Below are 18,913 nucleotides of genomic sequence, written 5' to 3'. Positions count from 1 at the left end.
TGCATGAAAGGCCTCTTTCTTCTTCCTCACTTTTTTCTTTTTTTTTTTTTCTTTTTCATTACCATACTTCCATTGCTTCAGGCAAGAAAAGTAGCAGGTAGAACGTGTGGTGGGCATCAGGTTTCCTCAATTTCTCTTCCACAAATGCTCAATTTCCATGATACAGGCTGGGAGGCAGAACAGAAAGATGTTTTGCCCTGGATTCTTTATCTGGCCTGCTGTTTTCCACCAGGAAGTGTTGGTTCCTTATAGTAAAAAGGTGATCAGCCTCTGTAAAGAATCATTTAAGGTGCTACCTATTAGAGTTAACACAATAAAGAAACAAAGGGTTGTACAGATAGTTTTGCATCCCTTCAAATGCTGGGAACCCTGAGTTGTAAGCCATCAAATGGGCCTCCGGCACAGCATGCCGTGCACATCCTGCCTGTGGAAGGGATTTTCCTAAAACAATTCATCACTTCATTCATCAGCCTACCTATCATTTCTGCTATCAAGCAGGAAGGGTGTCCACACAACTTCTTGGGGCACCGTCAGGGAAGGCGAGGCAGGTGGTGTAACGGCTGGAACTGCCTGGCAGCTGTTTGCGGGCTCCTCTGCCGTTGTTAGCAGGGTGAAGTTATCCTGCATCCAGGGGACATGCGCGGCGCAGCGCGGGGCTGGCCCGGCTCAGGTTAACAGCTGTGTGGGTCACTAACTCCTCGATGTGCCACCGTCTTCTGGTGAAGATGACCTGCACCTGCTGGTTGTGGGAAACTTTCAGCATCTCAACACTAACGGGCTGCATTGCTGTACAGACCTTCATGCTTTGATGTTATGTTTTAAATTAGCCTGATCATTTGAGACAGGGAGACCATGAAATTCAGCGGAGATGGCTGTGCACATGGGGCTTCCATGCGTAATCTTATATGTGTAAGAGATGCTGTTTTGAAGGGACATTGCTCATGCTCCAGTGAACAGGTATGTTGCCATTTCTTTCCTTCTTCCTCCACCTTGTGAGGAGCTCAAAATCCTGTGAGGCATATGGACAAGGAGGGGTCATATGGTACCGAAATAAGAAAGTGCTCATGTTTGCAACTGCTCAGATGCTCCACCGTGAGCATTGCCCTGCATCCCCAGTGAGCCTCAGAGCTTGAATTAGTAACACCAACACACTAGCCATAATGCTGTCTGATTGTAACCTGAATTAAAGGCAGTACTCAGATTGACATGCCGAGAAAGTCAGGGAATCTGATTTAGGATAGTAATTTGCTCTCCAGGGTCATAACCTGCCTCAGAGCCCAGTCTGTGCTGGCTGACAGGTCGGCAGGGCCAGGGACAGAGCTCAGTAAACAGTTTCTTCCAGGCATCCTGGGGCACAGCCAAACTGGTCCACGGAAGACCTGAGCACAGTCAGTTTCTGATTACGCTTTGGGCAGTAACTGGTCTTCTAATAGCTCCACCTATGTTGCCTGTATCAAAAAACCTTTCCGAGGGTCATTAGGTAGTCATACTGACTTGCTTCACTGGAAGAGAAAAACCCTTTTGGAAGAGGCTGTTCTGGATAACGTGTTGAGATTTGGGGCACCTTAACCCAGATGTGAGATCTTGTATTGTGTGGGTCAGCTGTGAAACGGGCACAGGTATCTCCTGTCACATGCTGGTATCATCTATGCCTATTTTCTCCTGGCTAGTGGCACAATCCTGTGGGAGGTTAACTCCACAATAATCAGTCCCTACCTGTACTGTAAACCTGTCACCAGCACAGCTAGGTGAGGATCGGAAAAAATAGAATATATTACAGAGTTTAAGTTGTGGTCTAGGACTTCAGGACATATTCTTTCCTAGGGAACATTTAATCTTTAGCATAGATTTATTATAATCTCTCCCATCTTCATATTCTCTTTTACCAGGAAATGGGTTTAAACCTCACTGGTTTTTTTAATAATGCTGATCATGTCCCTAATAATCTTCTGAAGGTCCAAAGTGGCCTCCATACCTTTTCTTACCCCATTTGGCAGAGGGTGACATGATACATGCCCTTCGACAGTGTGCTGTATTTCAGAGGTCACAGTTCCTTTTCTCAGGAACAGAAGAGGGCTGCAACTCTTCGCTCTGAAGTCAAATGCTACAGAACTCTCCTGCCTTTAAGGAGGCTTAGTAAGAGTAACAAGGAAAGCTTCTACATAACATACAGGCATTTTCTTCCTTTGTTTCTGTAGGTGCTAATTAAATACATGTCAAAATACGTGTTGCAGCATGCTTTATAACCCTAATGTACATCTATATGCCTTTTGCAAGGTGCTACAGGATCATGTGTTTTGGATTAACATAATTTTCATGGTTAATAAACCATTTCTTAAACCTGCTAAAAAGTAAATGATACTAAGACACAATAATAAAGTTCTTGCACAGCAATCATGGGACCATTAAAAGGGAAAAAAAAAAAGAAAAGAATGTAAGCTTTGAGAAAATCCTATTTGTACAGTTTTCAAGAGATTTCAATTTAGCAAAAATCTGAGCTGTGCATCTTCCTCAGCCTAAATCAAGGTCCTAAGTAAAGACTGGCTTTTTGGCTTTCAAAGTTAAGGAGATGAATTGATAGCATTAGAGAACACCATGCAGCTGAAGAACTACATCATCAGGCGTGACTCCCCAAAAAGTAACCCGATACATCCGCCTGCACAAGTATTGAAAAAACCACACCATGAGTCTGTTGGAATTCATGTTTTAATTTATTCTGCAATTGCATTCAAAATATAAATACAATCTCTTAAGTGCTGAACACAATCAGTTAAAACCACTGTTAAGATAGACTGACTTTCTGAACATGGGCACGACTTGACTGGTTTCACTAGATACAGCAGTGAACCTCTTAGGTTGAATCACCAGGTCACACCATCAAAACAGTTCTGGTTATTTATGATTACTGGAGGAATTGTGCACTCTTTTTATGTTTTATAAATTCAGCATGTTTCACGGGTCTATATTCATCAAATTTGAGATCAGGGCTTGTGCGGTTCCCAGAGTACCTATCTGAAGTACCAGCCTGCCTCCCAGAAGGCTGTGGTAGAGTACCTTAGACTGCCCCCAAATTGAACTTAGCCCTATTTCTGTCTTCTGCATATGTAAAATACGGAGCACAACTACAAGCAAGGTTTAATGCTGGAGGGTTTAGATGAGGAACAGAAGCCAAACATGAAAATTATCTTATCTTCAGTCACGTTTCCCATCCACACATAGAGAACCTAGTTAAAGTGCCAAAATTAGACTGTCATATTGCCTAAAGCCCTGAAAATTTATTTTTTTTTTAAAAATACTAGTCATATAAAAATAATTTTGATGTGTCTATATACATGCCATTTCCCTAGCAAAAACTGTTCTCTGCTATTCTTGGACACCTTGTTCAGAAGTCACATTCAGATAACTATATTCCAGTTTAACTGAAACACTCCTAAGTACTGTCGAATGTCACAAACCTGCAGAAGTTCTGCTTCTGTGAGCAAGACAGAAATCTATACTAGGTAATTTACTTTGTCTCCCACTACCTGCTAATAAGCAAAATATGGGCTCTTGCACTTTATCCTTTCAACTGCTTTCCAGTTTTTACTGTCCTGGCTCCATCTAGATTGTCCACTAACTTAGGAGGAAAACAACACCATGGTGGGAAAAGAGGTTCCGATCGGATAAATACTTGATTTTGTGGCTTTCTTGGTTCTGAATGTACTCTGGTTAAAGAACAGTTGTGCTCAAAATCTAACACTCCTCTCAATCCTTAGATACATAAAAGAAAGTAGGTTTTCATTTCAAATAAATACAACACACTATGAAACTGGACATCCTTCTTCTAGTTCTGTATTACTCTATGGCTGAACTGCTTGGAATAATGACTGAAGGGGTATCTGCTATGCATTGCTTCAGCAGCATAATCAGCACACATTGTCAATCACCGCACTCCTACATCAGAAAAATTTTCAGAACTGTGAGATTCCACAAAATAAATTCTTAAAATTCGTTAGCACCTTCCATGATATCTCCTCATCTGAAAACTGGAGAGTTGTACTATGCTCTTTTATTGATTTAAAAATAAAATAAAATCTGGTTCTGTTCTCTGTCTCTGACAGTCTCTGTTATTCACTTGACTGCTCAGAATAACTTGCAAAGCAATAGGCTATGTCTGTTAAAAGACACAAAGCAAGTTTAATCAGTGTTTAAGGAAAAAATTACTGTAATGCAAAATAGAAGGCCTACTTTCCTTTCAGAAACTTTGCTCTCATTCACAAAATCTTTCCATTTCTAGGCCTGTTACTGAAAACAAATCTGTTGACAAAAAGGAAACCTGCACGGAGAAATTTTTTATTAAAAACATCATCGTACTTAAAATAAACTAGCAATTTTCTTCCATTTAAACACAAGTTCTTCTTTCCTCAGCTGCTCTGTGCTTCATCAGCCTATCTTCACTGAAAGCATAAAAAGCCATTTCACTGAACACTAAATAAGGAGAGATACTCTAGAGGTGTTTTAAAGCCCTTATAATGGGTGTTTGGAACAGGGACCTCAATCTTTTCTGCAGTGCCTAGCGTTGTACAAACATCATCCTGTAAGTTTCTTGTGCTCCTTTTGACCCATTTCTCCAGCACTGAAGTGCCTCTGTGTAGATTTAAACTGGTCTTTTTACAGAGCAATGGAATATTTTTCTCTATATCCATCTGTATCACAACCCCTCAATTAGTTAGTCCCAGCAGTTTTAAAAAAAGAAGACACAAATATGCAGATTCACTATAGATGTAGTCTTTATAATTGGGAAGAATAAATAGGGTACACTTTACACAGCTCCCTCTATAATCAAGTCAGGATTCATCCCACAGACCAGTATTGCTAGGGCTTTCATACTTGCCTCCATACCACTAGTAGAAAGGAGTGGACCCTAGCATTTAGGAAAAAGGGTGTCTGCTGACACTGATTCCTTAGTGGTGAAGAATCACCTTGTGAACTTCCAGTACTGTGGGGGAAACAAGGAAGATAGAAAAGATAGGAAGAGTAACCAAGGAGTTCAGAGCGAACTGCAGAATACACAAAACCTAACAGGGAGATGACATTTTCTGTCTATGAAGACACCAAAGGCTGTTTGATGCCATTGTTTTTAACTGTCTTAAACAGTACTAAGTGCCTTAATACATGAAGCATGATGGAAGAGCTCTCGCTATATTCTGCGTCATGTTTTTTCTACTTCTTTGCCTGAGCAATGAGAAAGAAAAGTCCCCACTGTTCAGAGTTCAGCTACAGTGGCCGGTGTCAAAAGAGCCAATATTACAGGGCAACCATTTTCACCAATTTTTTTTTTCCTGAGAGTTCACAACCAGTCCTTGGATTGTATGTATACAACTAGCCCCAAAATATTAGGGCTCCAAGGTACTTTCCCTAACTACAACACAGCTAAATTGGCCTCTAGTAGCACTGGTAAAACACAGGAATAATTACAATCTCACTTGAGCAAATGACGCATACCAACATTAAAAGCTTAATGTCAGGTTTTAAAGAGAATGCAGGTTCCAAGCAGCATAGACAGCAATCTTTTGTTAGCACCTGCTAAATATCCTTAAAAAATTTACCCTCCATCCTCCACCAGATCTGAGCAATTCTGCAGCTTGAGTTTTGGCCTTCAGCTGCTCATGTTTTAAGATGCTAATTTAATTTATTGCAAAGATATATGTAGGGGCATTACCACAGAACACTCTACTGTGCTGTACCAGCACACTGGCAGTCTGTGCTGTTGTGGCTACACCAATATACCTGAAGCAAGTTACTGGTCCTTTCTGTTGCTTTAGTAATCCAGGATTTTCAGTTAAGACAGAAAAACCCCAAGCCACACACAATTACATGCAAATTTAAGTAAAAAATTCTTTAGAAATGCAGAGTATCACAGAAGATCCATTGGAGGTTTGCAATTTTGACAACTGCGTGATTAAAAGCCCACTAAAAACTATGGAAAGACACCCAATGACTTAAATGAGCTTTGGATCAGCTGTAAGGGCATTTCTTTATCTATGCACCGAGACTGTTATATACAACAGTTAATTAAGTTACAATTACAACACTGAAGAAATGCCAATAATGAGTACTTGTTACAATTACAACACTGAAGAAATGCTACTAATGAATGCTTATTTTTGCTAACAAGAGCAAATAATTTTCTTATGAACAGTATCGTTTAACACCTTAGCTATGTAATATCCCTATCATATTTTATTTGATTTATATATTTGATTTATATCCATAAATCAAAGCAATTTTTAAAAAACAAATTACAGATGCACCTGTACAAACTAAATAAATCAAAAAATTTAAGTAAATATAAAAATATATATATTACAAAATTACATCTTCAATGAGATGCTGCCTGTACAGCGACCTGCACCAGAAAAATCCCTAGCACTCCACTCTCAATACTGTTGGTGAGAGCTGACTTCATGCTGCATTTTTCAAGTCCACAGACACATCTTGTGCTTTCTACCTAGGAAGCCAGGAGTTTATAGATTCAGACTACACTTCACACAGCTGAAGAGTGCTGAGAAGGAAACAGAATCTCACACCAATAATTTGGAATGTAGGCTAAGTATCACATCAAAAAGTTCTTCATAAAGTTGTCTGGATCCTTCAACATAAAGTCAGGAACAATGTTACTCACTTCTTAACTGAGTAGCTAACCTATGCTAAGCTAAACAATATCATTTGATTGCAAGAAACCCACTGCCTTTCACGTCACTGTTTGTCTGTTTTCAGTGCCTTTTTGAGGTCAGAGTAGAAATTGGCCAGGGTACTAGACATGGCAGTGTCTACAGCAGATTGTGGTAGCATCCCTCGCAGTTCAGTCTGAATATAGCCTGTCAAAAGACTGTGGCTAGGATAGTCCTTAAGAGGGACGCAGAACCAACCACAAGGATGATTGAATCCACGGACAAAGTTAGGTCTCACCTCTCCATAGTCTAGGCTTATACCTATCAAGGAAAAAAAAAACAACAACAACAAAAAAAGGAAATTAATTTGAGACAGATAAAAAAATAAAGGTACAGGAAATTTAAAATGTACAAGTTCCTGCTTGGGGAGTTTAATAGGCGACAGACACACTTCAATTTTCTGGGTATTTTCATGCATGAAAGTTGTCTGGTCTTCACCCAAAGTCCACAACAGACAAGCAGAGCTAAATGCAGAAATTCTGACATTAAAAAGACAATCCTCCCATTTACTAGCTAGTTGTTACTCCACCCATTTTGCTGTAAGAGCTGAGTCAGAGCACTCAACTTCTCTCTACCACTCCTGTTGCACAGTTGGCATAAGTGAAACTTGGCACACAGGGATGGCTGTACACTTCTTTAAACCTGTAAGATGTTAAAATACCTTTGAAATACTTGTTGGAAGCCATCTTACACCATTTTTAAATGCTTACTGCAGAACTAAACTAATTTGAATTAAATCTTAAGCCAAGCAGCTGTTGCAAAATAAGAATTAAGCAGATATAAGTGGTGCCTTACCACATGTTAGAAGTCCATCTTCATAGCTTGTAGTGTAAGAGAAATCAACAAACTCCCTTGGTGCTATGATGTTCCAGAGCTGGCCAGCAGTGGTGTAGCGCATCACACAGCAGTTCTTGTTGAGTGACAAAATAAGGAGGGTAAGAAAACAAAAGCAACTTAGTATAATGAGTACAGGGAAAATTACAGTTGTAGGCAGCTAGCCTTTTCCACAAAGGTCACAGACTCTGTCAACAGTGCTGTGCAAACAACTGCAGTGAGATCTGAATGGCTGTGTCATTTTCAGTCTAAATGCTCAACGTTTGTAAGGACTTGCAGTCTGCAACTGAGGACTGCAGGGGCAGAGAACATCTGGCACCTTTAAACCATACTGACTAAAACTAGAGAACTGCGTCATGCCTGGGAACTGACAGCCATGTGGGTTTTATGTGGCTTACCCATTACTTAGCAAGTCCGAAAGGACCACGAATAAATTGCAAAAGGCCTCTCTCAGCACTAAGATGCTCTGTCAAGTATTTTTAATCCACCAAGTGAATAATAAAACAGAATGGAAACAATTCTTTAACAAAGGTGATCTTGTAAGACAATAGAGTTTGCATAAATTTTAGGGAATAATTAGCAAAAATACATTGCCATATAAATCTTAGAGAACCAGAGCAGAAGAGAATCCATGTTCAAGCCAGATGTCCACAGGGTTTTGAAGTCCCCCGTAACCAAAGGAAGGCTATCAGCTCTTCTGTAATCAACTTCAAACCTACCTTTCTTTAGCAAGTCCTGCCCCTTAGCATGAATTATTTTGTCTCCCAGCATGCTGTATAAAAAGGCTTTGGCATATAAAATATCACACTGTAACTCTCCGTATGTGAATTTTATAAGAAGCTAACAGAGCTCCCAGGCCTGAGAAAATTGTGACCGACCAAGTTTTACTCCTTTATTTTTAGCATTGGTGGAAAGATGAACTTCAGCCTTCAGAATAGGACCATGCAGCCACAAAGCATCATCTGAGGTCACCTGCCACATGTATGCACAATATCCCATGTGCATGCAAAAAAATATTAGTATTGGTTGGAATGAGTACTCTGCTGTACTGTTAAATTCATATATGCATCTATACACTATACACATTTCCCTTCAGAATCTAAACAAGTCTTCACCTCTTCAAAGGTTTCCATGATGTCCATTGTAGTCATTAAGCTGTCCCAGTCTAGCCTATAAGGTCCAGGGCGAATATGATCCACTACTCTGTTAGTAACATCTTCCACCACTCCTTGAGCTTTGTAGCTAGAGAAACATATGTTCACATTTAAAAGTGAGAAATTCTTTATAAATATTCCATTGATTTGCAACAGCACACTTACTATAATACCTTGAAACCCAGAGCTACGGTCAGTGGACAATTGTATCAGAAAAACAGTACAGAAAAAGACCTATGGGTGCATCTATTCTTCTCTGCAATAAATGTTATTCTGAGAAACTTTGTCCTTACGTGGTAATCACTGTTTTGTAAATGGCAAACTCCTTCCTCAGATAAAAATCATCATGTTTATTTCTCTAACAACTTGTTATTTTGCTCTTCTTCCTGGGCAAGCAAGGGAGTCCACCAGAGACAAGTAAAGGTAAAAGCAAAAAGAAAGGAGTGCAGGAATACAACAGGAAAAACATTTTTCATAAAGTAGAAGTAACAGTAGTGGAACAAAGCTAATGAGAAACTATGTTATGCTTTGGTGGTATATAAAAGTACCAAATGAAATAATTTGGTATAAGACATTACAGAACATTCACTTGTTATCGGATATATTTAGTAGACACCAGAGATATTGTTTACTTGCCCACTCTGAAGGGGAAGACTCCATCAGGACCATTACTTTCAAAACACTTCTTATTCATTACGCTGCTCTTATTAATAGTAGGTCAAGCAACAGATTCATCTATTCACTTGTGCAATTCGCCCATATTCACTCATAATTACCTGGCTGGAGCCAATCTGAGCTGTATACTCGTAACTGGAGGACCACGTGAACATGCCAGTGGCTTCTAGGTAGGTGTCTGTAAAGTTCTTCAAAGTGCCAGGTGTATACACAACCACCCTGGAGTCTTCACCTGCACATAGCAGCCACTGCCCTCTTGGCAGTGGTTCAAGTTATACAACCTGTTGCTGTCAGTGTCCCCATGGCCCTGCACAGTCAGCAGACTCTTGGTGTCTGGTGTCATCAGCTCTTGCAGATTTAACGGGACTTAAATTCCACAGAACGTAGTATCAGTCTTTAAGATACTTTCAAACACTACCTTTTCAGACAACTTCCCATTTTTTCAGGGTGACATCCTCTAGTAACTATTTCTCTGCCTAAACCTACAGATACCAACAGAACCCAGTGACTGAAGCTCATGCAGGAAAGGCCCTTATATCACACATCTTTCCCATAACTACACGCTTGATATTTTACTCTATTGCAGTTGCATAGTCACTGTAACAGTCCAAGCACTGACTGGGTTGTCACCCAGTAACGCTTTGGACCTACTGAACCTTGACTTAATTCTGTGGTTCGCAGACCTTCTTTCCAAAAAGTCTGGGCATATGTTGTTGCCCACTTCAGCCAATGGGAGTTTTGTGGTGTGTTCCACAGTTTTCATTGTTTGTTGTTCTAGACACCAGGCAATACTAAAGCATCAAGGTATAGCATGAAAAAGAAATGGTACAGGCACCCTAGATGATCCACCTAGCTTCTCCTCTGCAGAATCCACGTAGCTGAATACACAGACTGTATGTAGAATACACAACCTTCATTTCTAATCTCTACAAAACAAATCTGTGGAACATTTAAAAAGTATCTGCTCTGCAGGCCCACTTACAGGTATCCACTGAATTCCTCTGATGGTTTACGCCACACAGTCGCATCTTTCTGAAAATGGAAGATACGATGATAATTGTCACCTACTTACAATTATAAGATGTCCAGAAAATTCTTCAATTTTTCTGAAGAAAAGCAAACAATTTTACCATTTACTATGATTCACCCCAAAGTGCTCATTGACCTGGACACTTCTGTACACTTTACTTAAGAACAGAAGCAGATGCTTCAGACATCTTTTACCCCTAATATTCCATTTTTTCAAAAAAATCAGTCAACTGCCTTTCTCGGGGTAAAATGATAGAAGACTGCGCAGAAATGTGTCCTGGCAGGACAAGCTAGTTTACTATGAATAATGGAACCACAGTAATAGAAAAAGCGTTTCAATTAAAAGGCAACTGGAAAGCCATCATCTGGACACTATTCAGGCAGGAAGACCACACAACTTCTGTTTGCACTCCTGTGACACATAACCAGACAGATGAGTGCAGGAGATGCTGACAGTGCCAGACAAGAAAGTTTAAGATACCCTTCTCTCTTAAATGCCTGACAAGAAGTTTCTCAAAAGCAGTAGTCTATTCAGAGAAAATGAAGAAAACCGTGTATTCTGATTTTTATCTAACTATTAAATGGAACCTCTGTACAAAATCTTTGAATTTTGGTGTTAAAGAGAGTACCATATGGCTCCTTTTTGTTTGGAATCATGATTACATAAGCACAAATGTCCTACGAACAGTAGCGTAAGTACTGCATACAGAACTGTTTAAGATATTTAGTGGCAAAACACATCTCCCTGGTAGGCAGATAAAGCTCTGAATTTCTTTTACATAGCACAGTACCAAAACACAAGGAAGGCAGGCAGGAAGGGAGACAGGAAGGAAGGACAACTGGAAATTTTACAGTGGTAAAATCTGGGGAGTAACCTGATCTGAAACAGTGAGATTCAGGTAATTTCCTAAAGGAATACAATGGTATAGGTAAAAAACTTAGCATTTAGCAGAACAGAGGTGGTGTATGTGTTTTTCAGGAGTGAAAGGCTTGGATACTCTGTTCCTCCCTCTCATGACAGTGAATTTGTTAATTTTGCAAACAATCAAGTTACATTTGGAACACGTGACCCTCTCTTACCAATGTCTGCCCATAAAGGAAAAAAAAAAACCAACAAGACTCACCCAAGCCATTGTAAGAAAAGGGGAAAGACAGAAATTTACACTAGTCCTATCACATTGCTACACTGAGATACCAAAATATGTTTCTACCTCCTATGCAGGACAGGACTAAAAAGTGTTCATCCAGCCTAGAACTGATGCACCAGCTTGATGAAGCAGAACTCAGAATAAGTCAAGCAGCTCAAAAGAAGTATGGCAAACTGCTTGGAGAAAGCAGGAATTGCATTCTCTTTCATGGAAGAAAACTTACAATGATGTGTGAGCTCTGAAGGCACTGGAAACTTGAAGCAATATGAGAGAAAGAATTAAGAATGATCTCACTTTTTAAGAGGAAAACATTTGGAAGCTGAAGCATGATGGGTTCAAGTATTACAGATGAAAGAGATTCCAGAGGCTGGCAGAGCCTACCAGCTGGCTGTGGCTGGTCTGTTGAAAGTACAAGTGAGCATCTTGCAACACTGCTAGTGCTAGAAGTGTTTCCACAATTTTCTTTAAGAAAAGCCTATAGTCTTACAGCGGTATGATTCTTCTATGAGATACTTCCCTGAAAATGGGTAGAAGGAATGACAGAGTACGTCTGTAAAGAGGAAAAACACATTCCACCATCCAAAGCTGTACTGTCCTAGAAGGGTGGTTTCACTTTCATATGAAAGCCCTGCAAGAATTTGCCAAATGCTTTACACACGTATTATATGCCATAATAAGCTCTTCCCCTCCCCCCTCCCCTTCCCCACCCCCCCCCTCCCCGAGACACGGGTGACCTCAGCTTCCTTGAGAGCGCAAACGGGGCTGCAAGGCAGGAAGGCTCCCGGAGCACTCACGGTTCTCTTGGCGACCCGCCATTCGCTGTCTGGGATGCTGTGGTACTGAACCAGAGTGTTCCGCAGCTTGGTGGCCAGGGGCGCTGCATCCGGCAGCAGATCCATCGGCTCCCCTCCGGCTTGAAGGCACCTGCGAACACAGGGGCAGCCACCAGGGCAGGACCACCACCTTAGGGCCGCCAACAGCAGCACGACCCACATAAATCCACACACTTTGAACGGAGAGAGCAGAAACGGACACCACCGCCGCCCACCCCACACAAGTGCCCGCTTGGCTCTGGGGACAGCGGGCGGCCGTCAGGGCCCCTCAGCCCGGCGGGCGGGGAGCGGGCTCAGGCCGTCGGCCAACGGGCCTCCCCTAGAGCTGCCCGGCCGTTAGCAAGGCGTGACGGCCGCCGGCCCCCCGCCGCCGGACCCCCGCACTCACCCGCAGCTTCGGCCCTCCGCCTCCTCCGCACTCACCCCCTGGCGGCGGCACTGCCGACCGACCCCGGCCGCCCACCGGGCGATGGCCGGCAGCCAATGAGAGCGCCGCCGGCCTCCCGGTGTAGCCAATGGCGGCGCGCCTCGCCGAGGGCGGGCAGGGAGCTAGCCCGCCGCCGCCTCCTATCACGCGACCTCTCGAAATGGTTGCCGGCGTGTCGTCATGACGCGGGGGAAGGAGGACGCCCTCCCATTGGCTGCGGCGGAGGAGCGGGGCGTTCTGATTGGGTGGAGGGAGTGGCGTGATGGGGAGGGGGCGGGGATAAGCGCCACTGCGAGCTCCAGGGCGGCTGGAGGCGGGTTTCCCTCGCCTCGCCTGGTCGGGACTAGCCTCGCCTCGCCTCGCCTCGCCTCGCCTCGCCTCGCCTCGCCTCGCCTCGCCTCGCCTCGCCTCGCCTCGCCTCGCCTCGCCTCGCCTCGCCTCGCCTCGCCTCGCCGGGGCGGCGGGACGGGCGTTGGCGCGGCCCGTCCCCTGTCCCGGTAACACCGGGCTGGGCCCCATCGACTTCGGCGACAGCCTGTCACCACAGCAGCGTCTGGGAGCAGGCTTCAGTCATCGGGCCAGGCTTGCGCCAGGGCTCAGCTTCTCACCTGTGGCCTGTTGCTGTCGCTTTGTAAAGGCTTTTTTAATATGACTTTATTGAGATTTACACAGGTTTGCAGCTTTGCAGTTGAAGCGTCCCAGGGATTCACCGTTCAGCTGGGACCTGTTGCGCAAGCGCAGATGTGGTGGTGGTGTGGTTTGGGCTGGATTGAAATGAATAACAGATGCTTTCCCGCACCTCACCCTCCAAGGAGAGGAGTGAGAGAGAGAATGAGACTTAGGAGTTTAAAAAAAGAAGCTAATGAAAATATTAATAAAATAATAATTAAAAAAATAATGAAATATATAGAATATATACAAAACCGTATCGAGCTCCCAGGATGATGATCACATCACAGGCAAACACAGGGAAAATCCCAGACTGGACTCAGTGACGGACAGGAACTGAACTCAGGAACTGGATTCAGGAATGCACGAATCAGGATCTAAGGCAGATGAACAGACAGAGTCCTTCTCCAATGCCATCCATCGAAGAAAAAGGGCTGACCCCTTTGATCCCTCAGCTTTTATACTGAGCATGGGGCAGATGGGATGGAATACCCTGTTGGTCAGTTTTGGGTCACCTGTCCTGTCTGCTTCTCCCCACAGGTGCGACCCCTCTATGCTCTTGTGCTTCCAACCCTCCAATGGGACAAGTAACAAAGATAGCTGACGTTGGTTGTTACAGCAATAAGTATAAGCAAGAGCCTCTCTGCATACCCTTCCATGGCATAAATTGGAAACCATCAGGTCTCATCTCTCTGGGAGCAAACAGTGTCTGGACAATATGCCATTAATTTTAGAGAGTTCAGTTAGCTAGAAGTGGCTTAGCTGAAAAATAAAATTACTGAACAGAAAATTGTTTCTGTTTTACCTCAAACCAGGACAGGTTGGCAGGAGCAGGGATGAGCGTTTTCCCTGGGTCAGTGCTCCTGGGTTGCTGTTAGCTATGACTTTTGTCACAGCATCTGAAACTGAAAACACAGTATTTGTCCGGCCACGAAGGGCTTAAGATGGTGCAGAGTACAGCAAGTGACACATTGCGGTAAGAAAGCCTGAGATACTGTTGCTTTCAGTCAGCAGTTCTTGCAATGTGGTTGAGCAGGCTTTTGACAAGTATTGAAGTTCTGCTTTGCTCAGTAAATCAGCAAACAGACCAGATTCTTAGGAATAAGGCAGCACCTGTGGTCAGCCCACAGCTGAAGCAGACTTCAAAGTATGTGTAACTGCTTGTTTCCTGCAGAATTGCACTGTTCACTGGACTTTACCCAACCCAATCCAACAGAATCACATCAGACAACATCCATGCAAAAAGACCAAACTCTTGGAAGGGCAGAAAAAGAAATGGGGCAACAAGTAGGTGGTTAGAAAGAGTGGGGTGACAACAGATCTTTGTGCGGTAGTATGTTGTTCATTTTGGTCAGTGCTGGCTCCCAAAATTAATGCCTTGAACATGGTTGTGTTCTCAGTACATGGCTTTACACCATGCGTTTTGAACTGCCCCTAGCTCCTCTTGCAGTTTACAGCTCTTGGTCATTTTTCCTTAAATGAAAATGGGTCTCTAAACAAAGATTGTGCTTTTAAGGACATACTAAACAAAAAGTGAAGATGCAATCCTTGAAATTTTACAATACAGAATCAAGAGTGGTTGAGCTGAAAGCAGAGTGACATTATAGGAACGTATTTTACCTGTCTTCCTTCAGACTCCTGTCTGGTATCTTCCTGTGAGTGAAAAATTGTACACGTGACCAGCCCCTGGCTGCTTTCTCCATTCTTCCCTGCCATGTTTCACATCTTGAAGCCTAGTGTTTTCTTGCCTTTGAGTATGACTTTCCCTCCCCATGCGCTGTTACCTAGTTTAAACCACCAATGTAAGCTTGTTCATTGGTGAGGGAGGGAAACTTTTTTAGAGGGAAACTTCTTTTTCTTAAAGTAGGGAATGACAAGTTTTTATTGGAAAATTATGCTTTTTGAATAAAACCTTATTTGTAGAAATGTGTCATGTTTCCACAGACTGGACAGGTTTTAATGGAAGGCTGCCTGGTCTCTTGGAAGCTTCTCTGGCAGCTCATACACCAAGTTTCTTAAGCTTAGGAGGACTGCAAGTCTTCTGTAAAGCCCCTGGATGCTCTACATTCTGATATTCAGTATTAATCTTATGATTTGGGCCAACTGGATGCTTTCAGAGCTTAGAAACTAGTTCTTCACCACAATGAGATGGGTACTTCTGTATCTCCTAGGCTTTCCAACTGTGAAGTGGAAAGCGTCAGTGAAGCCCCTGAGATAACTGATGTGCGAGTGATGCTGTATGCATTTCCTGGCACATGTTCCTTCGCTAACTACAGCAATACCTACAGTGCTACCAGCTGATCCTGTGCCTATGTGAGGAAAGTGCTATGAGGAGGCAAATGTTAAATGTTGCTAACCATGCCATAGCTGAGCCTTTGCTGCTCCTTCCTCCTGATTTCTGTTGCATAGCTCTGCAGCAGTAACTCCTGATCTACTCCCAAATTACACCAGATCCATATCACCCCTGAGGTATGCAGTATTGATGTAGAAGAAGATCTGTTCCTCTTGTCATTCCCCACGTCACACAGAGGAATTTTGATTACTGGGATGGGTGGGGTCCATGAACAGTCAAAAGCTCCAAATACCTCTGTCTCCCAACTTGAAAATAACTTGATAAAATCAAATTTATTCTGAAAACTGCTGTGTTTACCTCCATGAAGATGAATTATTCTCTTAGAATACTTGGTATTTCATCCTAGAAATAATATTGTATGGAGAAGTGTGAGACTAACTACTGGAGTTTAATTTTAGTTAGCCCATGCCTAAAAATGAGTTTGATTGCTGAAGGTGTTCCTCTGTAGAATGCATAACGAATAGTAAGGAGGATACTTTGGGTGGTTTTCAAATAGAAGGAACTGTACACATCTAACCCTAATGGCTTGCAAGTGTGTTTGGAGATAACAAAATGTGTGCAGTTTACCAAACATACTGGACCAAGTTCTGCTTGTGTATCAAAGCGTATAGAACCGTTATTATATATTGTGCTCACTCCTACATGAGGCTCAGCAGGCTCGTTCCAATGCAAAACAGTACTGAAGTATTTTACTGGATCAAACCTGAACTCCAGCTGTTGGAAGAAGAAGAACAAATGGCACATGGCTGTAGGAATGTGTCTGAGAGAAAATGGCCATGTGAGCCAGCCTCCCTACTATGAGAGATTAGATTAACAGCAAAACAGGTGGTAGAAGATGGAATTAGTACATGGGAAAAACGGGAACTGAGAAGGTAGAAAACATGTTGTGCTAATGACTAAGCAATTTACTATGTGAATTCTTGTAACCAATCTGATCTGTGAATGAACTGCATGGACAGCGCGTGGACAGTGTAACTAGCTAATCAGAAATAAGCAAGTGGCATGTACAGCTACAACACAGGGTATAAAAGATGATGATCTGTGCTTAATAAATGGCTTCTGTTGATTCACATTGGATCGTCTGGAGTCCAGTTATTTCTCCTCACATGGCTGCTTCATTGAAGTTATTCTGACCAATATATTTCTCTTAAATTTAAATGTCTCTAGTGCCCTTTCCAGATAGAAAGACGATCCTTCAGGTCCCTTCCAACCTCATATTCAATGATTCTAGAGCTAACAGGCTGCCCTTAATAATGTATTTGATAATCTCAAACTTAAATATAATTTGAACTTATGTCACACAGAGAACTCTAAAAAAGTTATTGAGAAAGCCTGTTTTGTCTAACAGACACTTTATACCACATTTTGTCCTCCCAAGGCTGCTCCTTGCCTGTTGAGCTGGCCTGACCGTATGGAGATGCAGTATCTCCCTTTAAAATTAAATTAGTACAGCTCCTCAGAATCAAATCTGAATTTTGGAAATAGAAAGGCCAGTCCAAGATCAGTGTTTGAACAGGCTTCCTGCTTTCTAACTGCTTTTTACCAGCTAATCAACAGCTACACACAAGTTGAAAAGCTGTGATTTTTTCCCCTAATTTTCTGCTTCATTAGGAGCTTTCTGCTTTGTAGGAGCATTGACTAAGGTTTGCGCAATTAGAGGCGTCAGAGAATTCCCATGCAGAAGTCTGGAGATAATGGGGCCTGGCATCCTTTATTCTTTTGGGCACCTGCATTCCCTTTGACTGATGGGTTGGCAAGAGTCATTAGACAGCTTTTTGAGACATAAAATGTAACTAAATAACAGTATTGCTTTACACTTTTGAGGAAAAAGCACAATTTTCTTGATGGATTTTTAAACTATTTATTTCCTGGCAAATAGAATGTAGTGTATCAGTGCAGGGTGATTATCAAAGTAGTCCAACATATTTAGTCTCAGACTGAGTCTTTTTTAGTAGTTATGGAGTTACAAAAAGTAGCTGCAATGTCTGTGCCAATACATATTCTGTAGTACAATTCTGTTTGAGATACCACTAATGATTGTTGGGTTTTTTTCAGATTAGTAATTTCTGTAGGATATTGAAGAGTGCTATGATTTGTTGATTGATCAACTGATCTGTTCCTAGACCAGTGCTCAATTTGGTCACGAACATTGTGTTTTCCATTACTCTATTCTGACCACTCAATTTTCCTGACCTGTTTATTGTGCTCAATGTTACCAGGACATGAGACTTGAACTTACTTGAACCTGCCCACTGGTGCAAGAGATCTCATTAATTTCAAGCAGTGGAAAGTACTTGCAACTGCGAATACAGTTCAAAACATTGGGTTTTTTTTCAGATATGCTGCTTTTAACTGTGAAAGTTAGAAAACACTTCACGTATGTAGGAGTTCTGCAGATTTAGGGCCTTTGCACAGGCACCAAGTTTCATGGTAATATTCAGACTTTCTAGACCCAGACCTTCTGTGTTGCACAAAACACATGGGCTTCATAGCCCTTTAAAACTATTCTTCACTGCAGACACATAGAATCACAGAATGACTGAATAGCTGAGGCTGGAAGGGACCTCTGGAGGTCGTCTGGTCAAACTCCCCTGCTCAAGCGGGGCCTCCTAGAGCTGTCTGCCCAGCACCATTCCCAGGCATCTTTTAAGTATCTCCAAGGATGGAGACTCTGCAACCTGTCTGGGCAACCTGTGCCAGTGGTCAGTCACCGTCACAGTGAAAAAGTTCAGAGGGAGCCTGCTGTGTTTCAGTGTGTGCCCATTGCCTGTGGTCCTGTCACTGGGCACCACTGAAAAGAGCCTGGCTCTGTCCTCTGTGCACCCTCCCTCCAGGCATTTGTATGCATTGATAAGGTTGTCCCCTGAGATTTCTCTTTTCCAGGCTGAACAGTCCCAGCTCTCTCAGCCTTTCCTTATGTGAAAGATGCAAGTTGCACAGCAGGCCTAATATTTAACTAAAACCATTTTTTTCTTGAAACTTTCTACTGACTCATCTGAAGTGATGTGGCCCAGAAGTAGTCGACACTATTTCTTTTGGTGGGATCAAGTTGATGGAGAAACTCGTTGGACTGAAGAT

At 42.5% G+C, this 18,913-nt stretch overlaps 1 protein-coding gene across 3 annotated transcripts; it reads right to left on the bottom strand.

Moving 5' to 3' along the window:
• Positions 1 to 2,696: 2,696 nt before the first annotated feature.
• STARD4 (StAR related lipid transfer domain containing 4) lies at positions 2,697 to 12,929 on the bottom strand. 3 transcript variants are annotated; one of them, XM_054186588.1, is made up of 6 exons: positions 12,810 to 12,929; positions 12,348 to 12,477; positions 10,359 to 10,408; positions 8,663 to 8,789; positions 7,509 to 7,623; positions 2,697 to 6,974 (listed from the first exon to the last, which is right to left on the bottom strand). In XM_054186588.1, exons 2-6 carry the CDS (start codon positions 12,450 to 12,452, stop codon positions 6,739 to 6,741), a joined length of 633 nt encoding a protein of 210 aa, XP_054042563.1. In that variant the 5' UTR covers positions 12,453 to 12,477; positions 12,810 to 12,929; the 3' UTR covers positions 2,697 to 6,738. The 3 variants fall into 3 exon arrangements, with proteins under 3 accessions (XP_054042563.1, XP_054042564.1, XP_054042562.1); XM_054186589.1 differs by having other exon boundaries at positions 12,775 to 12,879; XM_054186587.1 differs by lacking the exon at positions 12,810 to 12,929 and having other exon boundaries at positions 12,348 to 12,747.
• Positions 12,930 to 18,913: the final 5,984 nt, after the last annotated feature.

Source organism: Rissa tridactyla, chromosome Z (assembly GCF_028500815.1).
Source record: "Rissa tridactyla isolate bRisTri1 chromosome Z, bRisTri1.patW.cur.20221130, whole genome shotgun sequence".
NCBI lineage: Eukaryota > Metazoa > Chordata > Aves > Charadriiformes > Laridae > Rissa > Rissa tridactyla.
The sequence above is the reverse complement of the archived record's forward strand: the minus strand, read 5'-3'. Positions and strand labels throughout refer to the sequence as shown.